This window comes from Hypanus sabinus, chromosome 12, assembly GCF_030144855.1.
Source record: "Hypanus sabinus isolate sHypSab1 chromosome 12, sHypSab1.hap1, whole genome shotgun sequence".
Classification (NCBI taxonomy): Eukaryota; Metazoa; Chordata; class Chondrichthyes; order Myliobatiformes; family Dasyatidae; genus Hypanus; species Hypanus sabinus.
This window is the reverse complement of record NC_082717.1, coordinates 89,858,240-89,881,618: the sequence shown is the minus strand read 5'-3', so window position 1 is coordinate 89,881,618 and position 23,379 is coordinate 89,858,240. Positions and strand designations below refer to the sequence as shown.

At 39.5% G+C, this 23,379-nt stretch overlaps 1 protein-coding gene and 1 non-coding gene across 5 annotated transcripts in view; one reads left to right on the top strand and one right to left on the bottom strand.

Moving 5' to 3' along the window:
- map4k3a (mitogen-activated protein kinase kinase kinase kinase 3a) overlaps positions 1-23,379 on the bottom strand; it is a 295,830-nt gene that overhangs the window by 158,572 nt on the left and 113,879 nt on the right. For all 4 annotated transcript variants that reach the window (XM_059986423.1, XM_059986424.1, XM_059986425.1 and 1 more), the window contains exon 3: positions 11,055-11,145. In XM_059986423.1, the coding sequence (XP_059842406.1) occupies positions 11,055-11,145 (91 nt within the window). The remainder of the gene's footprint in view (positions 1-11,054; positions 11,146-23,379) is intronic.
- On the top strand, positions 14,347-14,461 carry LOC132403336 (U5 spliceosomal RNA). Its single transcript, XR_009515243.1, has one exon. It is a non-coding gene; the product is annotated as a U5 spliceosomal RNA (small nuclear RNA).

The following is a 23,379-nucleotide window of genomic DNA, read 5'->3' as shown; positions in this document are numbered from 1 at the left end:
TACCTTATTGCAAGATCCAGACTTTATTAAGTTTATGAACGAACAGATCGACTTCTTTTCAACCAACTCCACGGAAGATATTTCTTATGGAACACTTTGGGACACTTTTAAAGCATATATGCGTGGACAGATTATCTCTTACTCTGTTGGTCTGAGAAAACGCATGAAGAAGGAAGCTCTTTTACTGGTTGATAAAATTAAAGAGATTGACAAGAAATATTTGATTACTCCTAGTAAGGAGTTTTACAAGCAAAGGGTTGAACTACAAACAAAATATAGTTTATTACTTACATCTTCGATTGAAAATCAATTGATGAAATCCAGATCTGATTTTTATATACATAGTGATAAATCGGGCAAACTGTTAGCTAGTCAATTGAAGAATGCTTTGGTTAAACGTCAAATTACTAAGATCCGTCAGCAAAATGGGGATTTGACAGTTAACCATGATGAGATAAATAAATCATTTCAAGATTTTTATACTTCCCTGTATCATTCTGAATTTCCTCAGGATTGTGGTACCATGTGTGATTTTCTTGGGAAATTGAATTTCCCAAAATTATCACCAGATGATCTTTCAGTATTGGAAGCTCCTCTGACTGATGCAGAAATCAAAGGGGTTATTTCCTCCATGAATTCAGGATGGGTATACAGCAGAATTTTTAAAATGTTTTTCCACTATTCTCTCTCCTTGGTTATATAAGGTTTTTGAAGAAGCAATTAGATTGGGCAATTTGCCACAATCTTTTTATAGAGTTTCCATCTCTTTAAAATTGAAGAAAGATAAAGACCCTACTGATTGTGCATCCTATAGACCAATATCCTTATTGAATGTAGATTCCCAAGATTTTTTCCAAGTTACTTGCATCCAGGTTGGAGAAGGTATTACCCCAAATTATCTCGGAAGATCAAACCAGTTTTATTATAAATCGTTATTCTTTTTTTAATGTTAGAAGGTTATTGAATATTGTGTATACTCCTTCACATAATATTTCAGAATGTGTTATTTCATTAGATGCGGAGAAAGCATTTGACAGAGTTGAATGGCCATACTTATTTAATGTGTTGGAGAAGTTTAATTTTAGTCCGACATTTATTTCCTGGATTAAACTGATTTATCATACTCCAGTAGCCTCGGTGTCTACTAATAATCAAAGATCTCCCTTTTTCCGTCTATTTCGGGGCACTAGACAAGGCTGTCCTCTTAGCACCCTATTATTTGATATTGCTTTAGAACCCTTGGCAATTGCTATCAGAGAATCACAGGATATTCTTGGTATTAATCGTGGGACAGATACTCATAAGTTATCTTTGTATGCAGATGATTTATTATTATTTATTTCTAATCCTGAGAAATCTATTCCAGTAGTTTTATCATTGTTAGCTCAATTTAGTGATTCTTCTCGGTATAAATTAAATCTTAATAAGAGTGAGTTGTTTCCTTTAAATAGACAGGTCCCAATTTATGGAAACTTACCTTTTAAATTAGTTAATGACTCTTTTATTTACTTAGGGATTAAAATCACAAAAAACAATAAAGACTTATTTAAGGTTAATTTTGTACCCTTAATTGATCAGATTAAATGCTTGTTTACTAAGTGGTCACTATTATCTTTATCTCTGATAGGTAGGACTAATACTATTAAGATGGTTATTTTACCTAAGTTCTTTTATATTTTTCAAGCGGTACCAATTTTTATTCCGAAATCTTTTTTTTTAACTAATGTTGATTCAAAAATTTCCTCGTATATATGGCAGAATAAAAATCCCAGGTTAGGTAAAATATATTTACAGAAGGCAAAGAAGGAAGGTGGATTAGCATTGCCTAATTTTATATTTTATTATTGGGCAGTTAATATTAGATATTTGATATGTTGGTTGAAAGATTGGGTTGGATCTTTTAGCCCTCATTGGGTGAGCCTGGAAATTAAATCGGTACCAGGTTTTGCACTGCGTTCTATTTTGGGGACTTCTCTCCCTTTTGCTCTTTCTAAATTGCCAAAACAAATTGACAACCCAATAGTTAAACATACTTTATGTATATGGTTTCAATTTCGGAAATTTTTTGGGTTGACTCAGTTTGTTTTAAATATTCCTATTGTATACAATTGTTTTTTCCACCCTTCAATTATAGACCAAGCTTATTCAGCTTGGAAGACTAAGGGATTACTACGATTTTCTGATTTATTTTTGGATAGTTGTTTTATGTCTTTTGAGCAATTATCTAATAAATATAATTTGCCTAGATTTCATTTTTTTAAGATATTTACAGATTAGGAATTTTTTTAAATACTGTACTTCCTACTTTTCCAAATTTTGTGTCTTCAGGTATTTTGGAGAACTTGTTTGAATTAAACCCCTTTCAGAAATATCAAAACTTTATAATATAATTATGAAGATACGTTCAGAGCCCCTTTATAAGACATAAAATGATTGGGAAAGAGAGCTTAACCTTAGTATTCCTATTGAGAATTGGGATAGAATTCTTCAATTAGTTAATACATCATCTATATGTGCCAAACATTCATTAATACAGTTTAAGGTCATACATAGGGCCCATATGTCCAAGGATAAATGGCTCATTTTTATTCCTATATAAATCCTATTTGTGATAGATGTCAATCTGAAATAGCGTCTTTAACTCATATGTTCTGGTCAACTCATATGGAAACTCATATGTTTCCAAAAATATTGGAAAGATATCTTTGATATTACCTCTGCGGTATTGAACATTGATTTACAACCTCACCCTATTACCGCAATTTTTGGTTTACCAATGATGGACTCACTTCATTTATCTTCTTCCACCTGTCGAACGATTGCATTTCTTACACTAATGGCTAGAAGATCTATTTTGTTGAATTGGAAGGAAATTAATCCTCCTACTGTATTTCATTGGTTTTCTCAAACTATGTTATGTTTAAGTTTAGAAAAAATTAGAAGTGGTGTATTTGACACTTCTACTAAATTTGAAAAGATATGGAGACCATTTATTCAATATTCTCATATGATGTAATAGGACCCTGTTCCAGGCCTATTTGATTTTCCAGTTTTGCTTTCATATATGTCAAAAGGATCAGAGTTGACGACACTGATGATTTTGTATTTTTGTGAGATATTATAAACGGCCTTTTTTTTCTTTTTTCTTTTCTCTCTTTTTCTTTTTTGTTTTTTTTCTTCTATTAGTTATTAGATTTTTAAATTAGTTTTTGCATAATCAATTTTTTTTTCTTTTTTCCTTTTTATTTTATATTATGATACACCTAGGTTTGCCTTGTTTATTTGTATATTGTATCTTTTATGATGTGGGAATACTCATTTATACTGTAATCATTGTTTTTGTAATCTTTTATAGTTAGTTGAAATATGTACGTTTGTAATCCCATTATCTGTGTACCAATTTTATTTTGTTGTTATTAATAATGATAATAAAAAGATGGAAAAAGAAAAAGAACTGGCAGGAGCTGACTGCCAAGGTCAAAAAGAAACTGGGACTGTGGGGAGGGCACTCCCTATAGATAGCGGGCAAGATCATGGTCATCAGGTGTGAGGTGCTCTCAGGGCTGCTGTACTTGGCGCAGGTGTGGCCCGTCCCCTGCTCCTTCAGCTTGGAAATCACCCGAGCCGTCTTCAGATTCATCTAGAGATCCAAGGTGGAGTGGGTCAGATGGACCACCATGCACAAGTCCCTGGACAACGGGGGCAAAAACATTCCCAATGTCGCCCTCATCCTGATGGCCAGCTTCATGTGTGGATGTATCAGGTTGTGTATGGATCCCAGGTACATGGGCACCAAGTACCACTATGTGCCCAGGTTCTACCTGTTGCCCTGGCTAGGAAGGATGGGTCTGGCCCCTTTCCAGCGCAACACCCCTGTCAGCTGGTTGTTGCCGCCATACCTTTCCTTCATAGAGAAGTTCTTTCAGGTCAATGCCTTTGACCACAGGGCCATCAGGCAGTGGTCAGCACATAAGGAGCAGGCACTGCAGGAGAAGGATGAGATGGACACAGTGGGGTGGTTCCATGAGCAGACTGTCCAGTTTATCTGGCAAAATGCCTCATCGCCAGACCTCACCAACAGGCACCAAGACCTCACCTGGCTGGTGGAGAGAGAAGCCCTCCCAGTCCGATCCCTCCTGTACGCCCAGAACATCGTCTCTACACCACTCTGCCCACAGGAGGACTGCAGTGAGGAGGAGTCGGTGATCCACCTCTTTGCATTCTGTGGGTTCACGGAGAAGGTGTGGAGGAGGATGAAAGGGACAGTGTCAAGGTTCATCCCCAGCAGCTGCATAACGGAGGACTCTCTGATCTACTGGCTGTTCCCGGGGACGCACACCGAGACCAACATCCGGTGCTGCTGGCAGATTATCAACTTGGTGAAAGACGCTCTTTGGTCGGCCCGAAACTTGATGGTCTACGAGCACACGGAGATGTCCGTGGGGGAATGCTGCTGACTGGCACATTCTCAGCTGCAGGAGTACGTGCTGAGGGACACACTCAAACTCAGTGCAGCCACCGCAAGGGCCCAGTGGGGAAGGACCACAGTCTAGGGGCTTTCTCCCTCGAGTGTTGAGGAGTAGGGTGTTGGGGTGTACACCCCTAAACAAGTGTATGTAAATATGGAATAACAGAGTGCCATGTGGGTGGCAAAAAGTGTGAAAATGTAAAGACCATAATGGAAACATTTGTAAAGGATTGAGATTCATTAAATGGTTTATTGTATACAATACTATTTTTGAATAAAGTATATTTTGTTTAAAAAAAGCCTTCTTAACCAGCCTAGCAACCTGCGCTAGGGTGACCCCAAGATCCCTCTGATCTTCCACATTGCTAAGAATCCTGCCACTGACTCATTCTCCACCATCTAATCACACTTCTGGGGATTGAATTCCACCTGCCATTTCTCCGCCCACTCTGCATCCTGTTTATATCCCATTGTAACCTATGACAACCATCTACACCATCCACCACACCTCCAACATTTATTTGTATAACCAGCAAACTTACTGAACCACCCCTCCACTTCCTCAACCAAGTCATTTATAAAAATCACAAAAAACAGGAGCCAAGAATAAATCCCTATGGAACACAGAGATGGGAAAATCTGCAGGTGCTGGAAATCCAAGCCACACACACAAAATGCTGGAGAAACTCAGAAGGCCAGGCAGCATCTATGGAAAAGAGTAAACAGTCAACATTTTGGGCCGAGACCCTTCATCGGGACTGGAAAACAAGATGAGAAGTTAGATCAAGAATGTGGGAGGAGGGGAAGAAGAAGTACAAGGTAGTATAGGTGATAGCTGAAACCGGGAAAAAGGGAAGGTGAAGTACAGGACTGAGAAGCTGATGGTGAAGAAGATAAAGTGCTGGAGAAGGGGATATCTGATAGGAGAGGGTAGAAGACCAGAGAGAAAAGGGAAGGGGGAGGAGCACCAGAGGGAGGTGATGGGCAGGTAAGGAGATGAGATGAGGGGGGAAACTGAAATGGGAATGGTGGAGGGGCGGGAGGGTGGTGTGGAGAACAATTTCCGGGAGTTTGAGAAATCGGTGTTCATGCCATCAGGTTGGAGGGTTACTTTGTCAAACATCTTACTAAAATCCATATACACATCACACCCACCGCTTTACTTCCATCTATTTGTTTTGTCACCTCCTCCACAAAACTCAATTTGATTGTGAGGTACAACATAGCCTTCACACAAAACTATAATGACTATCCCTAATAAGACAATGCTTCACCAAATGCTTATAGATCCTATCCCTCAGAGCCCTCTCCACTAGTTAGCCCACCAGTGACATACAACTCACTTGTCTATAATTCCCAAGATTACCCTAATTAACTTTCTTGAACAACAGAACAAACTTTGTCATCCTCCAATCCTCTGGTAAGAGAGAGAATGTATATGTCATTATAAATGCTCCAGCAATCTCCTCCCTCTCCTGGAAGTAACCTGGGAATACCTCACCTGGTCCCCGGTGACTTATCAATCTCGTATTTTTCAGAAGCTACAACAATGCCTTTTTCTTAACCTCAACATGTTCCAGTACATTAGCTGTTCTACAACTACCTCAAATTCATCAACATCCCTCTCACCAGTGAACACTAAGTATTATTAAGGACATCCCACATCTCCTCTGACTTCAGGTACATTTCTCCCTTTATCCCTGAGAGGTTCTACTCTCACTCTTGTCATCCACCTGTTCTTTATGTATATGTAGAACACCTTGGGGTTTTCCTTAATCCTACTCGCCAAGGCCTTCCCATGTCTCCTTCTACCTCTTCCAAGCCCCTTCTTAAGCTCCTTCCTGGCTACCTCATAATTCTCAAGAGCCCTGCTTGACTTTTGCTTCCTCAACATTAAGCACTCTTCCTTCTTCCTTTTGACTAAATGATTCATCTCCCTTACCAACCATGGTCCCTTCACCCTATCATCCTTTCAATCTCAATGGGACAAACCTATCCAGAACCTCGTGCAAATGGTACCACACAGTAGCTTATTCAGAAAGTCAGAAGGCATGGGATCCAGGGAAGTTTGGCCAGGTGGATTCAGAATTAGCTTGCCTGCAGAAAGCAGAGGGTCATTGGTGGAGGGAGTACATTCGGATTGGAAGGTTGTGACTAGTGGTGTCCCACAAGGATCGGTTCTAGGACCTCTACTTTTCATGATTTTTATTATCGACCTGGATGTGGGGGTAGAAGGGTGAGTTGGCAAGTCTGCAGATGACACAAAGGTTAGTGGTGTTGTGGATTGTCAAAGATTGCAGAGAAACATCGATAGGATGCAGAAGTGGGCTGAGAAGTGGCAGATGAAGTTCCCCGGAGAAGTGTGAGGTGGTATACTTTGGAAGGACAAACTCCAAGGCAGAGTACAAAGTAAATGGCAGGATACTTGGTAGTGTGGAGGAGTAGAGGGATCTGGAGGTACATATCCACAGGTCCCTGAAAGTTGCCTCACAGGTAGATAGGGTAGTTATGAAAGCTAACACCCCACAAGCTTTCTTAAGTCAAGGGATAGACTTAAGAGTTGTGGGGTAATGATGAAGCTCTATAAAACTCTGGTTAGGCCACACTTGGAGTACTGTGTCCAGTTCTGATCGCTTCACTATAGGAAGGATGTAGAAGCATTGGAAAGGGTACAGAGGAGATTTACCAGGATGCTGCCTGGTTTAGACAATATGGGTTATGATCAGAGATTAAGGGAGCTAAGGCTTTACTCTCTGGAGAGAAGAAGGATGAGAGGAGACACGATAGAGGTGTACAAGGTATTAAGAGGAATAGACAGAGTGGACAGCCAGCACCTCTTCGCCAGGGCACCACTGCTCAATACAAGAGGACATGGCTTTAAGGTAAGGGCAGGAAAGTTCAAGGGGGATATTAGAGGAAGGTTTTTTACTCAGAAAGTAGTTGATGCGTGGAATGCACTGCCTGAGCCAGTGGTGGAGGCAGATACATTAGTGAAATTTAAGAGACTACTAGACAGGTATATGGAGGAATTTAAGGTGGAGGGTTATATGGGACGCAGGGTTTAAGGGTCGGCAGAACATTGTGGGCCAAATGGCCTGTACTATGTTGTATTGTTCTATGTTCTATGTCAAATACTGCCTAAAAAACCTCCACATTTCTGTTGTGTGTTTCTCTGAGTACATGTGCTCCAAATTTACACTTCCAAGTTCCTACCTAATAGCATTATAATTTCTCCTCTCCACTTAAATACTCCTATCCCAGTCTAAATTACACTAAAGATCAAGGAATTGTGGGCATTGTCTTCAAAATGCTTGCCCAGAGAGGAATGTTGCCTGATCAAGATCATGGCCAAGCACCAGATCCAGCAGGGCCTCTCCTCTACAACACACACAAAATGCTGGAGGAGCTCACCAGTTCAGGCAGCATCTATGGAAAAAAGTGCAGTCGACATTTCAGGCAGGAGAAATTGCACTGTCTAGAGACATTAAAAGCCAGTCAAGGGATTAGGAAGCAATGGAAATATGCAATGGGCACTTGTGTCCTCTTAAGTAGTCACAGGACCTCATAGCTGGGTTTACAAAAGGAATGCTGACAGAGATCATGCAATTCAGGCAAATGGCAGTGCAGTTGGGCATGCTGGGTTGTCAGTTTGCCTGTTCTTGGGAGGTAAGGGGAAGCTGGGCTCCACACCCTTTTCAGAAATGAAATTTGAAAATGTAACCGTCCTTTTTCAAAAAAAAACTCCAAAACTTCCACGTGGGAAAGCACATCAGTTCCCTACAGGATCATGTGATTCTAGACTTCAGATTCTCACCTTTATGCATCCAAGTATTCATTTTAACAAGCTGACCAAATATGTAGACAGGAAACTAACTGCTGATACATGCATTGCTTAGTGATTTATGACTTTGAATAAAACCATTTTCATAAGCCTGCAGAGTCACCCTCACAGAAATACTCAACATTCATCGGCATGCAATTCCCAATCTTGATACACAATTGGTTGGTGTAGATTGTTTGGTTGTCCTGTTTTTGTGAACAACAGCTTGTACTTATATGGCATCACCAATCTGGTAAAAAGTTCCCAAAGCACTGCACAGAAAAATTATCAAACATGATATTTAAGAGGCCAGAATGGGAAGAACACGCATCTCAGAGGGCTGAAGAATATTGCAGAAATGGAGAAGGCAAGCATACTGACAGTTCTGAAAATAAAAACATAATTTTAAACCCAGTTGATACAGTTCCAGAAGCACAGGCATGATTAGTGAATGAAGTGACAGAGGCAGCCAAGCAGAGCTTGAACAAAGGGGGCCTTCGATGCCAGTGTCAAATCTCAAGGTAACACAATATGACTGAGGGTTTCAGCAACAGATTAGCTAAGGTAGAACATAAAAAACAGGCAGATGAAAATCAACAATCAGATGAAAATGTACAAGCCAAAGCTCAGGATCAAAAGAGATCTATTCTGAAAGTTCAGAAACATTCTATCAAGTAGTTCCACTTTTCCCACTTGAGTGGTTTCATCCTCAAGGCTATTAGATCTGTCAAAAACAATTTGCCCTTCGTAAAACCAGGACTAATCATAATGATTTATCAAGTGCCTAGCTGCACATCTTTGATGATGAATATGGCCTGCAGATTCTGGTCTCTGTGATACAGTCTTCCTGGATTGTTCCAGAATCCAGGCAACTTTAAAAAATCATCACTAATCATTCAATTGTTTCTGCATTCACTTCTAAGAGTGCCGAAAACAGACTTATGGGATTTGTATGAATTTAATCGCCCCAACTTCTCTACACAGTTCCTTTTTAATTACTGTCGTTAGACCCTTATTTCCTTTTCATTTGGTTACAATTATCATGTATACTGCCATAAAGGCAGAGATAGATTTCTTCCACTACTCTGCGACTTCTTCATTCCCATTATTCTTTCTACCTTTGTCTTCAAAACACCTACATTAACGTTTATGATTCATTTTTAAAAGAACATTTTCTCTTTTGCTAATTTGTGCTAATTTACTCCCATATTTCATCTTCTCTGTGTTATCAACCTTGTTTCCCAAAACTCCTCTTAACTGAAATGTGGTAAGCTTTTTAACTATCATCCTTAACTTCTTCATCTAATAGTTGATAAATCAATTTTTTTAAATAATTAACTGTGGAACTCCGATCCCTTAAGGATTTTGTATTTTTCTAATATTTGCTGTTCACTATTTATTGACTGAAACTGGCAAACAGATCTTAATTTCCTGATTGCTGTCTGTGTCTGTCTCCCTCTCCCTCTCAAGCCGCAGACAAAATCTTTTCATGCTTTGATCATTCTGCAAATAAGACCAAAAGACGTAAGAAGTGAATTAGGCTCCTCTATTCAATCATGGCTGGTTTTTTTCCAACACCATTTTCCCACCTTCTCACTGTAACTCTTAACCCCAACCCCAATTGAGAACCTAATTTCTGCCCAAAAAGCACCCAAAAGATTGGCTTTCACTCTCTACCTGAAGAAACTCCTCCCTTTAAATCTATTATCGTTTTTCGTAACTGACCCTTATCTCTTCCCTCCTATCTTCTTGGTTTAAAAGCCCTCTCCATAGTCCTACTTATCCAATCTGCCAGGAAACTGATCAAAATCTTGCTTAAGTAGAGCTTGTTACAAGGGAGTACAGTACTGTCACTTACCTCTCTACTATTGCCAGTGCTCCACCAGGTCACAACTATTTTTTAACCTATGACTCAAATGTTTTCCAGGACAAGTGGCATCCCTTTACTCATTACTTCCCAAGTCCAATGAAGCTTTCTCCTCTTTCTAAACTACAATCAAAATACCTGAACATATTTTAAATGCAGGCACATATAAATAGGGAATTTATACATTTTGCACTATGTCTCAACCTTTCTTCCTCCATGTCACAATCAATGTGGCCCCACTGCATTTTGCTCCTTTACCACAGAATCCTTTTCTTGTAAACTCAATTAGTTTTTTTATATTTTGCACTGTACTACTGCCACAAAATAAATAGTGATAGTGCACCTGATTCTCGGTGACACAAGAGACTGCAGATGCTGCATTCTAGAGCAAGAAACAAACTGTTGAAGGAACTCAATGGACAGGCAAGCATTTGGGCTGCGACCATTCAAGCTGGACGTGAAGATGTCTTACTTGAAATATTACTTGCTCATTTCCCTCCACAGATGCTGTCTCAGTTCCGCCAGCAAGTTGTGGGTTTTTTTTGCTACAATCTCCTTCAAGCTCACACTTCCCTGCATTGAGACACTGACCTTAAATTTCTTTTCTCTCCTCAAAGCTTTAAGTCTTTCTCAAAATTCTTCCAGCACCTTTATTGCTTTGTATTTACTTCCTCAATTCTGTTTATCACTGAGGAGCTTGGGGTATTTATTATATTGAAGCTGAAATATATAAGTATTTTGCTGTTGGACACCCAAATTTGAAACTGAGGTTCATTAATAATTCAAGTGTTCATTCAATAATTCAGTAATTAATAACTTCAAGTGCAGGTTCATATGAAAGCACAATAAAGATAGCTGTTACATAACAAGTAGTGAAATATGTAAACTGCTGCAAATACCTGCGGTAACTGCCAAAATACGCGACGATATTTGAGTGCTTACAGTCTTTCATCATAATAATCTCCTGCTGTACAATGGCAAAGTCTTCACCTGACAAGGAAACATTTTAGTTAAACATTAATTGACCAATGAATGTCAAACTTCCACTCTAAAACACTAACAATTCAGCATAAATAATTCACATGTTCTGCCAACTAAACAAGTAACTATTGTTAAGAATTGTTAAGCATTGGACATCCTTCAGGATTTATTGAGGTAGCAGCAAATAATTTAAAAAACAAGAACCAGCTTTGTCACTATTTCAAATATGGCACACATCAATACTTAAAGATCATTGAAGCCATTTGTACATATATTTGTTCTGTCAAAGAACATTTGAAGTACTTGTACATCTAGAGAGCCATACCTCAATATAGTGTTCAAAGATCAAATATTTTGGGTGTCTGGAATCCCAAAGGTATTTGAATATTCAAAGTTGCCTGGTCAGTTAAAATGCAATCCTGTAGTACATGTGTAGTTCTATGCACCACTTATCTATACTCGAACACTGAATTAAACTATGTAACAGCAACTTTGAATCTGCATTTAATCACCTTTTGTTATTTTTGTGCTTAAGAGTAAAAAACCTCGAAGTACTTTATTGAGATGGGAGATCCTGATACCATCAGTGAAATGGTTTGATTAAAAGTAGGATGATTTATCTGCAGCTAAGAATTGTAACATTAACGTATACCAGAAGACTGCATCACTTTAGGAGGAGGAATTTCTTAATTAAGGGGCCAGTGAATATTGTGAATTCTCTCAGAGAACAGTGAAGGTACAGGAGCCTTAAGTCCCACACCAGCAGGTTCAAGCACAGTTATTTCCCTACAGCCATCAGGCTCCTGAACCAATGTTGATAACTTCACTCACCTCAACTCTGAAATGATTCCACAACCTACAGACTCACTCTCAAGGTCTGCCCAACTCATGTGCTCAATATTATTTATTATTTATTCTGAGGAGTCGGTGACCCACCTCTTTGCACACTGTGGGTTCGCGGAGAAGGTGTGGAGGAGGATGGAAGGGTCAGTGTTGAGGTTCATCCCCAGCAGCTGCGTAACAGAGGACTCACTGATCTACGGGCTGTTCCCGGGGACGCACACCAAGACCAACATCCGGTGCTGCTGACAGATCATCAACTCGGTCAAAGACGCTCTTTGGTCGGCCCGAAACTTGATGGTCTACCAGCACACGGAGATGTCCGTGGGGGAATGCTGCCGACTGGCACTCTCGGCTGCAGGAGTCCGTGCTGAGGGACGCTCTCAAACTCGGTGCAGCCACAGCAAGGGCCCGGTGGGAAAGGACCACAGTCTAGGGTTCTTCTCCCATGGGAGTTGTGGGGTGGGGGGTTGGGGGGTATAACCCCTGAATGTAAATATGAAAGAACAAAGTGCCACGTGGGTGGCAAAACTTTTGAACTTTGAAAATGTAAAGACAGTAATGGTACCAACTGTAAAGAATTGAAAGTCTTTGAATGGTTATTGTAAATAATTATTTTTGAATAAAGTATATTTTGTTTAATAAAAAAAAATTGTATTTGAAGTCTGCCATCATTTGCATATTGATTTTTGTCTGTCTTTACATGCAGGTTTTCATCAACTCTATTGTACTTCTTTGTAACTAGCGTGAACACCCACCAAAAATAGAATCTCGGGGTAGTATATGGTGGCGTATATGTATTTTGATTATAACTTTACTTTGAAATTTAAACCATCTGCTGAAACTGTAAGGCTGTAAAAAGGAGGGTCACCAAACCCTCAGCTGCCAAGAGGCTGAATGCTGAACCTGTTTAGAGAGGCCAGTCACATAAAAATTCTGCCCAACTGGAAATACATCAAAGCCCAAAGAATGAGACAAGGGGAGAGAGACCTTTTGAAGGAACAATCATAATAACTTTTTGCCCAAGATGTGCTGAGGCAGAATCATTGCATCTCAGGGTAAGGGAGGTCGATTTTTTGTTTCCAGGGGCATGAAGGGTTATACCGAGCCAGAAGGGAAGAGAGCTGAGGTCAGGTCAGAGCAGCCATGAGTTTACTGAAGGTGGTCAGGCACAAGGGGCCAAATGGCCTCCACTTGCTCCTTGTTTTATGGTCTGAATTTACCAGCATTTTCTGCATTTATTTCCGAACTTTCTGAAGTTCAGAATATATATCTGAACTTTCTTTTCCATCTGTAACTGGTTGTGTTTTCCATAACATAATGGAAGAGAAGTTCAATCAGTACTTGGTCACGCTGGTAAACAGACAGACAGACATACTTTATTGATCTCGAGGGAAATTGGGTTTTGTTACAGCCGCGCCAACCAAGAATAGTGTAGAAATATAGCAATATAAAACCATAAATAAATAATTAAATAATGGTAAGTTAATCATGCCGTGGAAATAAGTCCAGGACCAGCCTATTGGCTCAGTGTGTCTGACACTCCGAGGGAGGAGTTGTAAAGTTTGATGGCCACAGGCAGCAGGAATGACTTCCTATGATGCTCAGTGTTATATCTCGGTGGAATGAGTCTCTGGCTGAATGTACTCCTGTGCCTAACCAGCACATTATGGAGTGGATGGGAGACATTGTCCAAGATGGCATGCAACTTGGACAGCATCCTCTTTTCAGACACCACCGTCAAAGAGTCCAGTTCCACACCCACAACATCACTGGCCTTACGAATGAGAGTAAACACTCTGGTAATGTCCCTCTGAGGTGTGTACACATACACATCTTTTGCTACTAGTGCACAAAGGAATTACAACTGCACACAAAACACATGTTTTGACATGTTAGGTGGATTTCACGATCGGACACCATCACATTTCCTTTTCCAATTTCTGATGCAGACAGTATTGGCGATGTGGAGCTTGCAATGATTTGTCTGCAGATTTTACAACTGACTTATTTATACTGTTTTTATTGAAGTTGTACATTTTGTCACTGGCAAAAAAAAACTACACAGCATAAGATTTTTGCACACACTGTTCATTACAAATTAGAGGGAACATTGCCTCCAAAATCCTGATGGTTGGTGAGTGCTTCCAATGATGCCCCGCCTACTTATTTACATACCAGAATGCTTTGTGCAAACTGAAATTAGTTTCATGCTAAGATTTGTAAATTAACTTTTTTAGTGTTTGGAAAAATTATATAATATCATGGTTGCTCTTCTATCACGGTTTCAGTTACAACGGTAGTTGGTCGTATTAACTTTAGAGGGGTAGGGGGTGTGTGGGGAGAGAATGGCAAAGGCCAATTGTCAGTTCACTCTGGTTTCTCTTCAGATCGAATAAATCTTTCGCCTTTTACTAAAGATTTCCGTGGAGAGGAACGCTCAGAGTCTCGGGCAATTTTTTGTTGCCCTGCTTTAAGTGGGGCTTGCTTTATATGAAAAATAGAAAAGAATGCTTACTGTCAGCACCAGTTTGTGGTGAGGCTCCTCCTCCTGTGATGGGTTGAGGCTGCACACAAACCTTCTGATTAGTCAATTTATCAAAATTTCCAACTCAGCCAACCCCCATTCTTTCATGGCCTTCAGTCCCAAAACATTAATTCTTTTCTGAGTTCCTCCAGCATTTTGTATGTGATTCATGTATCCTGATATCCTGATCAAGTCCTCAAAAGTTTTATAGTACCTAAAGGTGGATTGATTTCACCACACATTTCATGAGTGCAGAGAATATGAGAAAACTTGGAAGATGTTGAATTAATGCAAATGCTTGCATATTTCAAAAACTAGTTCATTTTTGAAACAAACTTTTCAACCCAATGGCCTCCCTTGGATGACTGCATCAAGCTGTGGCTAGTATAAAACACGTGTCACACTGCAATGGACTTTGTCAAGTTCATCCCAAGCAGTTGCACACCATGGGTGCTTTCTCACCTCTGGCTTTTTTTAAGTACAAATACTGAGACAAATGTCAAGTGCTGCTGGAAGATCAATTCAGTGAGAGCAAGACACCTTGTAGTCTATCCAAAGCCTGTTGGTTTTGTAGGTAAGAACCACAATCCACTTGCAACTAGACACCACAGTACAGTACTCTTGTAACTAGACATCAAAGGCCCATGTAAAAGTCTCTCTAGTACATGAAGTTTGTATCATCCAAGTAGGTCACATGAGAGTTGATGGCACCTAGTACACAGAATGTGTTGAAATACTACAAACGTATAGGCAGCCATGCATTGTTTTCTTTTGTATGCTTGTACATATTTTAATGAAAGTTTATTATTGAAATATTAAAAATCCATTATCTGATACATGCATTATCTAAGGGCCGTATATATTAAATGAATTTCAAATACAGCACTCATCAGTATTTTAGAAGAGAAATGAGACATCCCTACTGTAAATCACACAGAAAAACACAGGTAAATATTTTGTATATGTCTTTTCAATTGGGAAAGAGGTCCTGACTGGTTATTCCTTTTTTTATATAATAAACTTTATTCATTATGGAAAAAAATTACAAGAATAAATCGTGCCATGCCTTTTCATTCATTTTCAAAGTCAAATGCTTTCATTACATTCCTACAAACCAATCAACAGCACTCAAGTGGCCCCATGGGATGGTATCCTATTACAATAATTGAGGGCTCTCTGCTGCAATGCAACTCATCCTTCTCCAATAGCAGAAGAACCCTACAATGTGATCCTTCCCCACCAAGCCCTTGCTGTGGCTGCAGCAAGCTCAGTGTGACCCTCAGTACGTTCTCAGTTGACAGTATTCCTCCACGGACATCTCAATGTGCGGGCAGGGCAACCACTTTTGGGCAGACCGAGTGTATAATCAGCCAGCAGGACTTGATATTCGTCTCCAGTCCATAGACCAGAGAGTCCTCTGTCACGCACTTGCTCAGGATGAACCACGACACAGGCCCTTAAACCTTTCTCCAGACCCTCTTCACAAACCCAGTTTGTAAAGAGGTGAACTACTGTCTCTTCTCCACTATAGTCATCCTAAAGGCTACACGCTGTGTAAGTGATGCCCTGGGCATACAGGAAGGATGCAACTGGGAGGGCCTCTCTCATCACTAGCCAAGCGACATTTGAGCACCTGTTGGTGAGGCATTCTGGACAGTCTGCTCAGGAAATAATCCACTGTGTCCATCAAGTCCTTTACCTACAATGCCTGCAAGATGTTCTGTGCTGACCTCCTGGTTAAAGGTATTGATCCAGGAGATAGTGCAGCAACGTCAATCTGTTCGGGACACTGCTCAGCAACAGGGCCAGACCTGTTTTTCGCAATACCGGAGACAGGTAGAACCTCGGCACATAGTGGTATGTGATGCCCACACACAACCTCCATTGATCAGGGACTTGTGCATTGTGACTCATCTGACCTTCTCCACCTTGGATCCCCAAATGAATCTGAAGCCATCTCGGATGACTCCCAAGCTGGAAGAGTAGGGGTCTGGTCACATCTGCACCAAGTAGCCCTGAGCACTTCTCACCTGATGATCAGGCTCTTCTCGGTTACCAACAGGGAGCACATTCCCAATTTCTGTTTTACCTTCCCATACCGCTCCAGCCACGTCGGCCCCTCCAAACCAGATGCCCAGCATCTTCACGTAACTGGACCTGATGGTGAAGGGGATACTGGATCAGTTGGGCCAGCTGACAAAGAGCATCCCTTAGTGCAGTTAACCCTGGCCCATAATGCCAACTCTAACAGGCTGCAGATGCTTTTGAATCTGTGAAATGATATCAGATCCAAGCAGAAGACAACTTTTCCATAAACATATTATCAGACAGAATTGTTTTACCAAACAAAACTTGGAGAGCGTGTGCACCTAGATAGCCATCCCACAATAGTGGCCATTTGAAGTGTCAACAGGAAAAAACCTCTACATATATTGATTTCTGAGAAACCGCTCGAGATTTGTGTCATTCTGATATCTACAATCACATGGTTCATTCAATATCACAACATTAAATAACTAATTTACATTATGTACATTATGTACTATTTTGGAAGAATTGGAGCTTTGCTTTCTGTCTAATATAACAATGTTCCTTTAAACAGCTACAAGTCCTAATTAACATAAACACTGCAGCAAAAACATCAAATTCTGTGTCAATTATCCAAGTAACAACCTTTATCTTTCTAATGTTGCCTCAGAGGCCCTTGCATAATCAGAATTTAAGACAGCAAAAGAAAACCTCACCAGGTTAAACATATGCTACTTAAAGCTTTAACTTAAATCTAGTTTTGTTGTAGTAGCAAAAAAATTTGAACACAGCATTCAAATTCTTTCAAGAAAACAAAATACAAAGGTACACTTTTCCATACCCTGAACATCAGTGGGAGAGTTCATTCCCCTACCCCCACCCTTCAGAGGGGAAAAAACCGCAATCAAGAAAAATGTTTGGCTTTATTTAGCTTGAGTCTCAGGCTGTAAAATTATGTAGGCATAGACCGATAAATTTCTAAATCCTGGTCCCTTGGGGGAAAAAGAATTATAAAATAACATTCATTAACAAATCTGCCTTCATAGAATGATAGCATGATTTATTCAGCTGAATTGTATCGCCACATTGCTGTTGGCTCACTGTAGCACTCTCTGACGAGGGGACCCGGTGTACTGTTAAAACCAGAAGGTACGCTGAGAAGTCGGAGTGTTGGATGAGTTTTCCTGGCCATGGTGTCAACATAGTTGGAACAGTGAGGGTGCAGAGAAAAGCCTAGTAAGAATGTGGCAGAAAGAACTGAAAAACATCACAGAGCAGAACATAACTTGTATGCAGAGTGGCGAGATTATTATTCTTCACTTGCCTTGAATCAGTTCTAAAGTTTTCCACAGAAGTGTTTCATTAGAGTGGAAATTAAACCATTTGCAAATATTAAATTTGAATAGCTAACTCATCATAAAGAGAGGACAACTCTCACCAATGTTTGGCAAATACAGTAACTATCAGAATGTTTATTTTATTTTTCTCTTGCGATGTCAGTGTCTTTATTCTCTGTCCACAACTGACCAAGAGAATATGCTAAAGGACCATCTGAAATATCTTTTTGATATAATTTTAGTATAACCCACTGGCCTATAGCTCAGAGCCCAGTTATAAGAACTGAGAAATAGAAGGAGGAGTAGGCCTTCTGGCCTGTTGAGCCTGCTCCATCATTCAATAAGATTATAACTGATCTGGCCACGGACTCATCTCCACCTACTTGCCTTTTCCCCATAACCCTTAGTTCCCCCCACTGTGCAAAAATCTTTAAAAAAAAGTAAAGGTGCATGTGAGTAAAGGAGACAGACATCAGAAAAGATAGCTACAGCTTCCTTCCCTAAAGTTCAAAGTAAATTTATTATCAAAGTACTGTACATATACAGCATGTCACCATATATTACCTTGAGCCCATTTTCTTGCAGGCATTCACAGAGCAGTGAAATACAATAGAATTAAGGAAAAACTACACACAGAGACTGACAAACAACCAAAGTGCAAAAGACCAACTGTGCAAATAAAAATAGATAGACAAATAACACCAAGAACATGAGTTGTAGAGTTCTTCAATGTAAGTCCATTCTTCTGGTATCCATTCAGAGTTGAGTTTAGTAAAGTTCCCCACACTGGTTCAGGAGTCTGAAAGTTGTAGTAAATAATTGTCCCTGAACCTGGTGTGGGACCCAAGGCTTATGTACCTCCTTCCTGATGGCGGCAGTGACAAGAGAGCGTGGCCCTTCTCTCCATGCACCTGCCTTGCTAAGCGTTAAGGTGAATTAGTTGGTCTGTTAGAGGAAGACCTTTATTTCCAAATTTACAAAACAATCCAATTTAAATTCCAATTGCAACACACACAAAAGGCTGGGGGAACGCAGCAGGTCAGGCAGCAACTATGTAAATGACTGAACAGTTGACACTTTGGGACAAAACCCTTCTTCAGGACTGAGAAGGAAAAAGGAAAGATGTCAGAATAAAAAGGTAGGAGGGAGGGGAAGGAGGCTAGATGGAAGATGATAAGTGAAGCCAGGTGGGTGGGAAAGGACAAGGGTTGGAGAAGGAATCTGAGAGGAGAGGAAAATGGACCAAATGAGAAAGAGGAGGAAAGAGGGACCCAGAGGGAAGTAATAGGCAGGTGAAAAGAGGTGAAAGATCAGATTGGGAATGGGGATTTGTTTACCAGAAGGAGAAATCGATATCCATGCCATCAGGTTGGAGGCTACCCAGGCGGAATGCAAGCCGTTGTACTTCCACTAAGGGTGGCCTCATCTTAGCACAGGAGGAGTCAATGGACCAACACATCAGAACAGAGATGTCCCACTGTCAGTCTGAAATCTGATCTTTTCTGTATTATTAATCCAGGCCTCTTGAAGACAGCACCACACAAAATGTAGATAATAAATTGATTTAGTTGGAAGTGAGGCAAAAATCATGAAACGACTGGTCAAAGTACAAATCAACCCCAGATTATAACAGGGTTAGGTTCCTTCATAGTAGAGGATGCTAGCAGCTGACAAATCCATCCAGCCAGTCTCCCGACCATTCACTCGTATACACGGGCTGTACACAGTTAGGTGCTCTCATGCTGGGGTGGTCCTGTACGTATGTCATCATTATGATTAAAACAAACCCAAAAGATAGTCTGATTTACAGTGGCATGCAAAAGTTTGGGCACCCCTGGTCAAAATTTCTGTTACTGTGAATGGCTAAGTGAGTAGAATATGAACTGGTCTCCAAAAGTCATGAAGTTGAAGATGAAACATTCTTCTTAACATTTTAAGCAAGATTATATTATTTTTGTTTTGTACAATTTTAGAGTAATAAAAAGGAAAGGAGCACTATGCAGAAGTTTGGGCACCCCAAGAGATTTGAGCTCTCAGATAACTTTTACCAAGGTCTCAGACCTTAATTAGTTTGTTAGGGCTATGGCTTGTTCAGTCATCATTAGGAAAGGTCAGGAGATGCAAATTTCAAAGCTTTATAAATACCCGACTCCTCAAACCTTGTCCCAACAATCAGTAGGTATGGGCTCCTCTAAGCAGCTGCTTAGCACCCTGAAAATTAGAACAAGCCTGATGCATTTTGGAAACAAGTCCTGTGGACGGATGAAGTTAAAATAGAACTTTTTGGCCGCAATGAGCAAAGGTATGTTTGGAGAAAAAAGGGTGCAGAATTTCATGAAAAGAACACCTCTCCAACTGTTAAGCATAGGGGTGGATTGATCATGCTTTGGGCTTATGTTGAAGCCAGTGGCACGGGAAACATTTCACTGGTAGAGGGAAGAATGAATTCAATTAAATACTAGCAAATTCTGGAAGCAAACATCACACAGTCTGTAAAAAAGCTGACAATGAAAAGAGGATGGTTTCTACAACAGGATAATGATCCTAAACACACCTCAAGAGGCACCAAGCTGAAGGTTTTGCCATGGCCCTCACAGTCCCCCGACCTAAATATCATTGAAAATCTGGATAGATCTCAAAAGAGCAGTGTATGCAAGACAGCCCAAGAATCTCACAGAACTAAAAGCAAGGAAGAATGGGCGAAAATCCCCCAAACTTTTGCATCAAGCCCTTTTCCTTTTTTGTTGTTTTGAAACTGTATAAGATGGAAATAAAAAAGTAAACTTGCTTAAAATATTAAAGAAATGTATCATCTTTAACTTTACACCTTTTGGAAATCAGGTCATCTTTTACTCGCTCAGCTATTCACAGTAACAGAAATTTTGACCGGGGTGCCCAAACTTTTGCATGCCACTATATGTTGTTTCAATCAAGTGTTTTCTGCTCAACTATCAGGATTTAGAGCCATTGTTTACTAGAAACACGTATCTCACAGCAAGACAGCAATACGTTTGTAAATGCAAAAAAGCAGAAAGATCCAGCCTAAGTTAATTGATATCAAATACATACAAACTTGGATAAAAAACAAATTCCGGTTAAGGCAGGGATACCACACTGTAGGTAACTGAATCAAGTGCAAAAGAACTGACCTACTCAAATTATTCAGCTTTGATTCATATATAAAAAAAACACATTAATACTAGAAAGGTAACCATAGTTTTAACACTGCTATCACACAGGGAGACTCCCCACTTCTCTAGACATGCATTGCTGATGCCAGTCAACTGAAGTTAACGAAATCTCCCAAGAAAATAGCAGCAGCCATCTGGCCTTCTCATACAGATACAAAGTCCCCTCATTGAACAATTCATGATCCTAAAGTTTTCACTTTCTCCACTATCTGGGAAAGTAGGACTTAAATCCAAAATTATTTAATCTAAATATGGGATTTGATCCAAAATTAAATACATTTGCATTTGATATTATAAAACTGTTGATTGTAAAACCTTCCAGTGCTTTTTCATAGTTGAACATGCAAATGTCTCCAAGATAACTTTATAGATGCCTTTCAAAGCTGAAAAAAAATGAATGACTCTCATCCTTCCTCATAACCTCAAACTCCCAAACTAGAAATCAACTTTATTGTTCTTCAGGCAGGACAGTATGAATCCCTGAGCAGAGAACAGTATGATAGTATAACTGATTTTTTTTTTTGGCTCAGAAACTGAAAGCATTTCAACTATTTTCCCTCCTTTATTGTCACTGAAGTTTTTCCAGAACATTTAGTTGCTGTTATTATTGTTAACTGCTCCAAACTTTCTTTGCAGGAATTGCAAGTCAGACCAACCCCAAGCTGATGTGCTTGAAGGTACAGACACAGCCAAGTTATGCTGTTGATTTGAGTTGCTTGGTCTTCCATCAGAACCGGCACACACAGTAAAACATAATGGTTAAGATGAACTAAAACTAACAAAATATGAATGAATTACTCAGCAAATCAGGTCTCTTTTATATATTAGATTTATTTGTCACAATCACATCAAAACATACAATGAATTACACCCATCCTATTACCGCAATTTTTGGTTTACCAATGATGGACTCACTTCAATTATCTTCTTCCGCTCATCGAATGATTGCATTTCTTACACTAATGGCTAGAAGATCTATTTTGTTGAATTGGAAGGAAATTAATCCTCCTACTGTATTTCATTGGTTTTCTCAAACTATGTTATGTTTAAGTTTAGAAAAAATTAGAAGTGGTGTATTTGACACTTCTACTAAATTTGAAAAGATATGGAGACCATTTATTCAATATTTTCATATGATGTAATAGGACCCTGTTCCAGGCCTATTTGATTTTCCAGTTTTGATTTCATAGATGTCAAGAGGATCGGAGTTGACGACACTGATGATTTTGTATTTTTGTGAGATATTATAAACAGCCCTTTTTTTTCCTCTCTTTTTTATTTTTTCTTTTTTGTTTTTTTTCTTCTATTAATTAGATTTTTAGATTAGATTTTGCATAATGATTTTTTTCTTTTTTCCTTTTTCTTTTTATTCTATATTATGATACACCTAGGTTTGCCTTGTCTATTTGTATATTGTATCATTTACGGTGGGAATACTCATTTATACTGTAATCATTGTTCTTGTAATCTTTTATAGTTAGTTGAAATATGTACGTTTGTAATCCCATTATCTATGTACCAATTTTATTGTTATTAATAATGATAAAAAAAAGATGGAAAAAGAAAAAAAAAGAATTACGTTGTTTTTGCATCAAAGACCAACACAGTCCGAGGATTGTGCGAAGGAGCAGCCCACGGTATCAGCCTTAACCCAGAGGTCATAAACAAAAGAGATTCTGTAGATGGTGGAAATTCAACATAACATACACAAAATTCTTAAGGGGTGCAGCAGGTCCGGCAGATTCCAGGGAAAAGAACAAATAGTTGACATTTTGGACCAAGACCCTGCTTCACAACTGGAAAAGAAGAGGGAAAATGCCTGAATAAAAATGTGAGGAGAGGAGAAGGTGCTTGAAATGTGGGAAGAAAACAGAGCATGTGCAGGAAACCAATGTAGTCACAGGGAGATCATATAGACTCCTTACAGACAGCAGCTGAAATTGAACCCCATTGGTAATCACTGGCGCTGTGAAGAAATCACATAGACCAAATTACCACGAAGCAACTCGCATGCCTTTATAGAGAAAGTTCACATTTCCAACTGATGACCTACTAATGAGAACAGCTTAAAATCATTTACTTGAAACATTAGCTTTCTTCATAGATGTGGCAATATAATATAGAGAACTTATTGTTCTATTTCCAATGTTCCAGTATTTAGATTATTTTACATTGTAATATTTTGCTTTTTACAATTACCAAAAAAAGAATGCAACAATTAAAAGGTAAAAATGGCCAAAAGCACATATTTGAGGCATTGGGATTATGCAATGAAATGGCATTGCCAATGCACCATATAATTTTAAAAACTCAAGGTAGT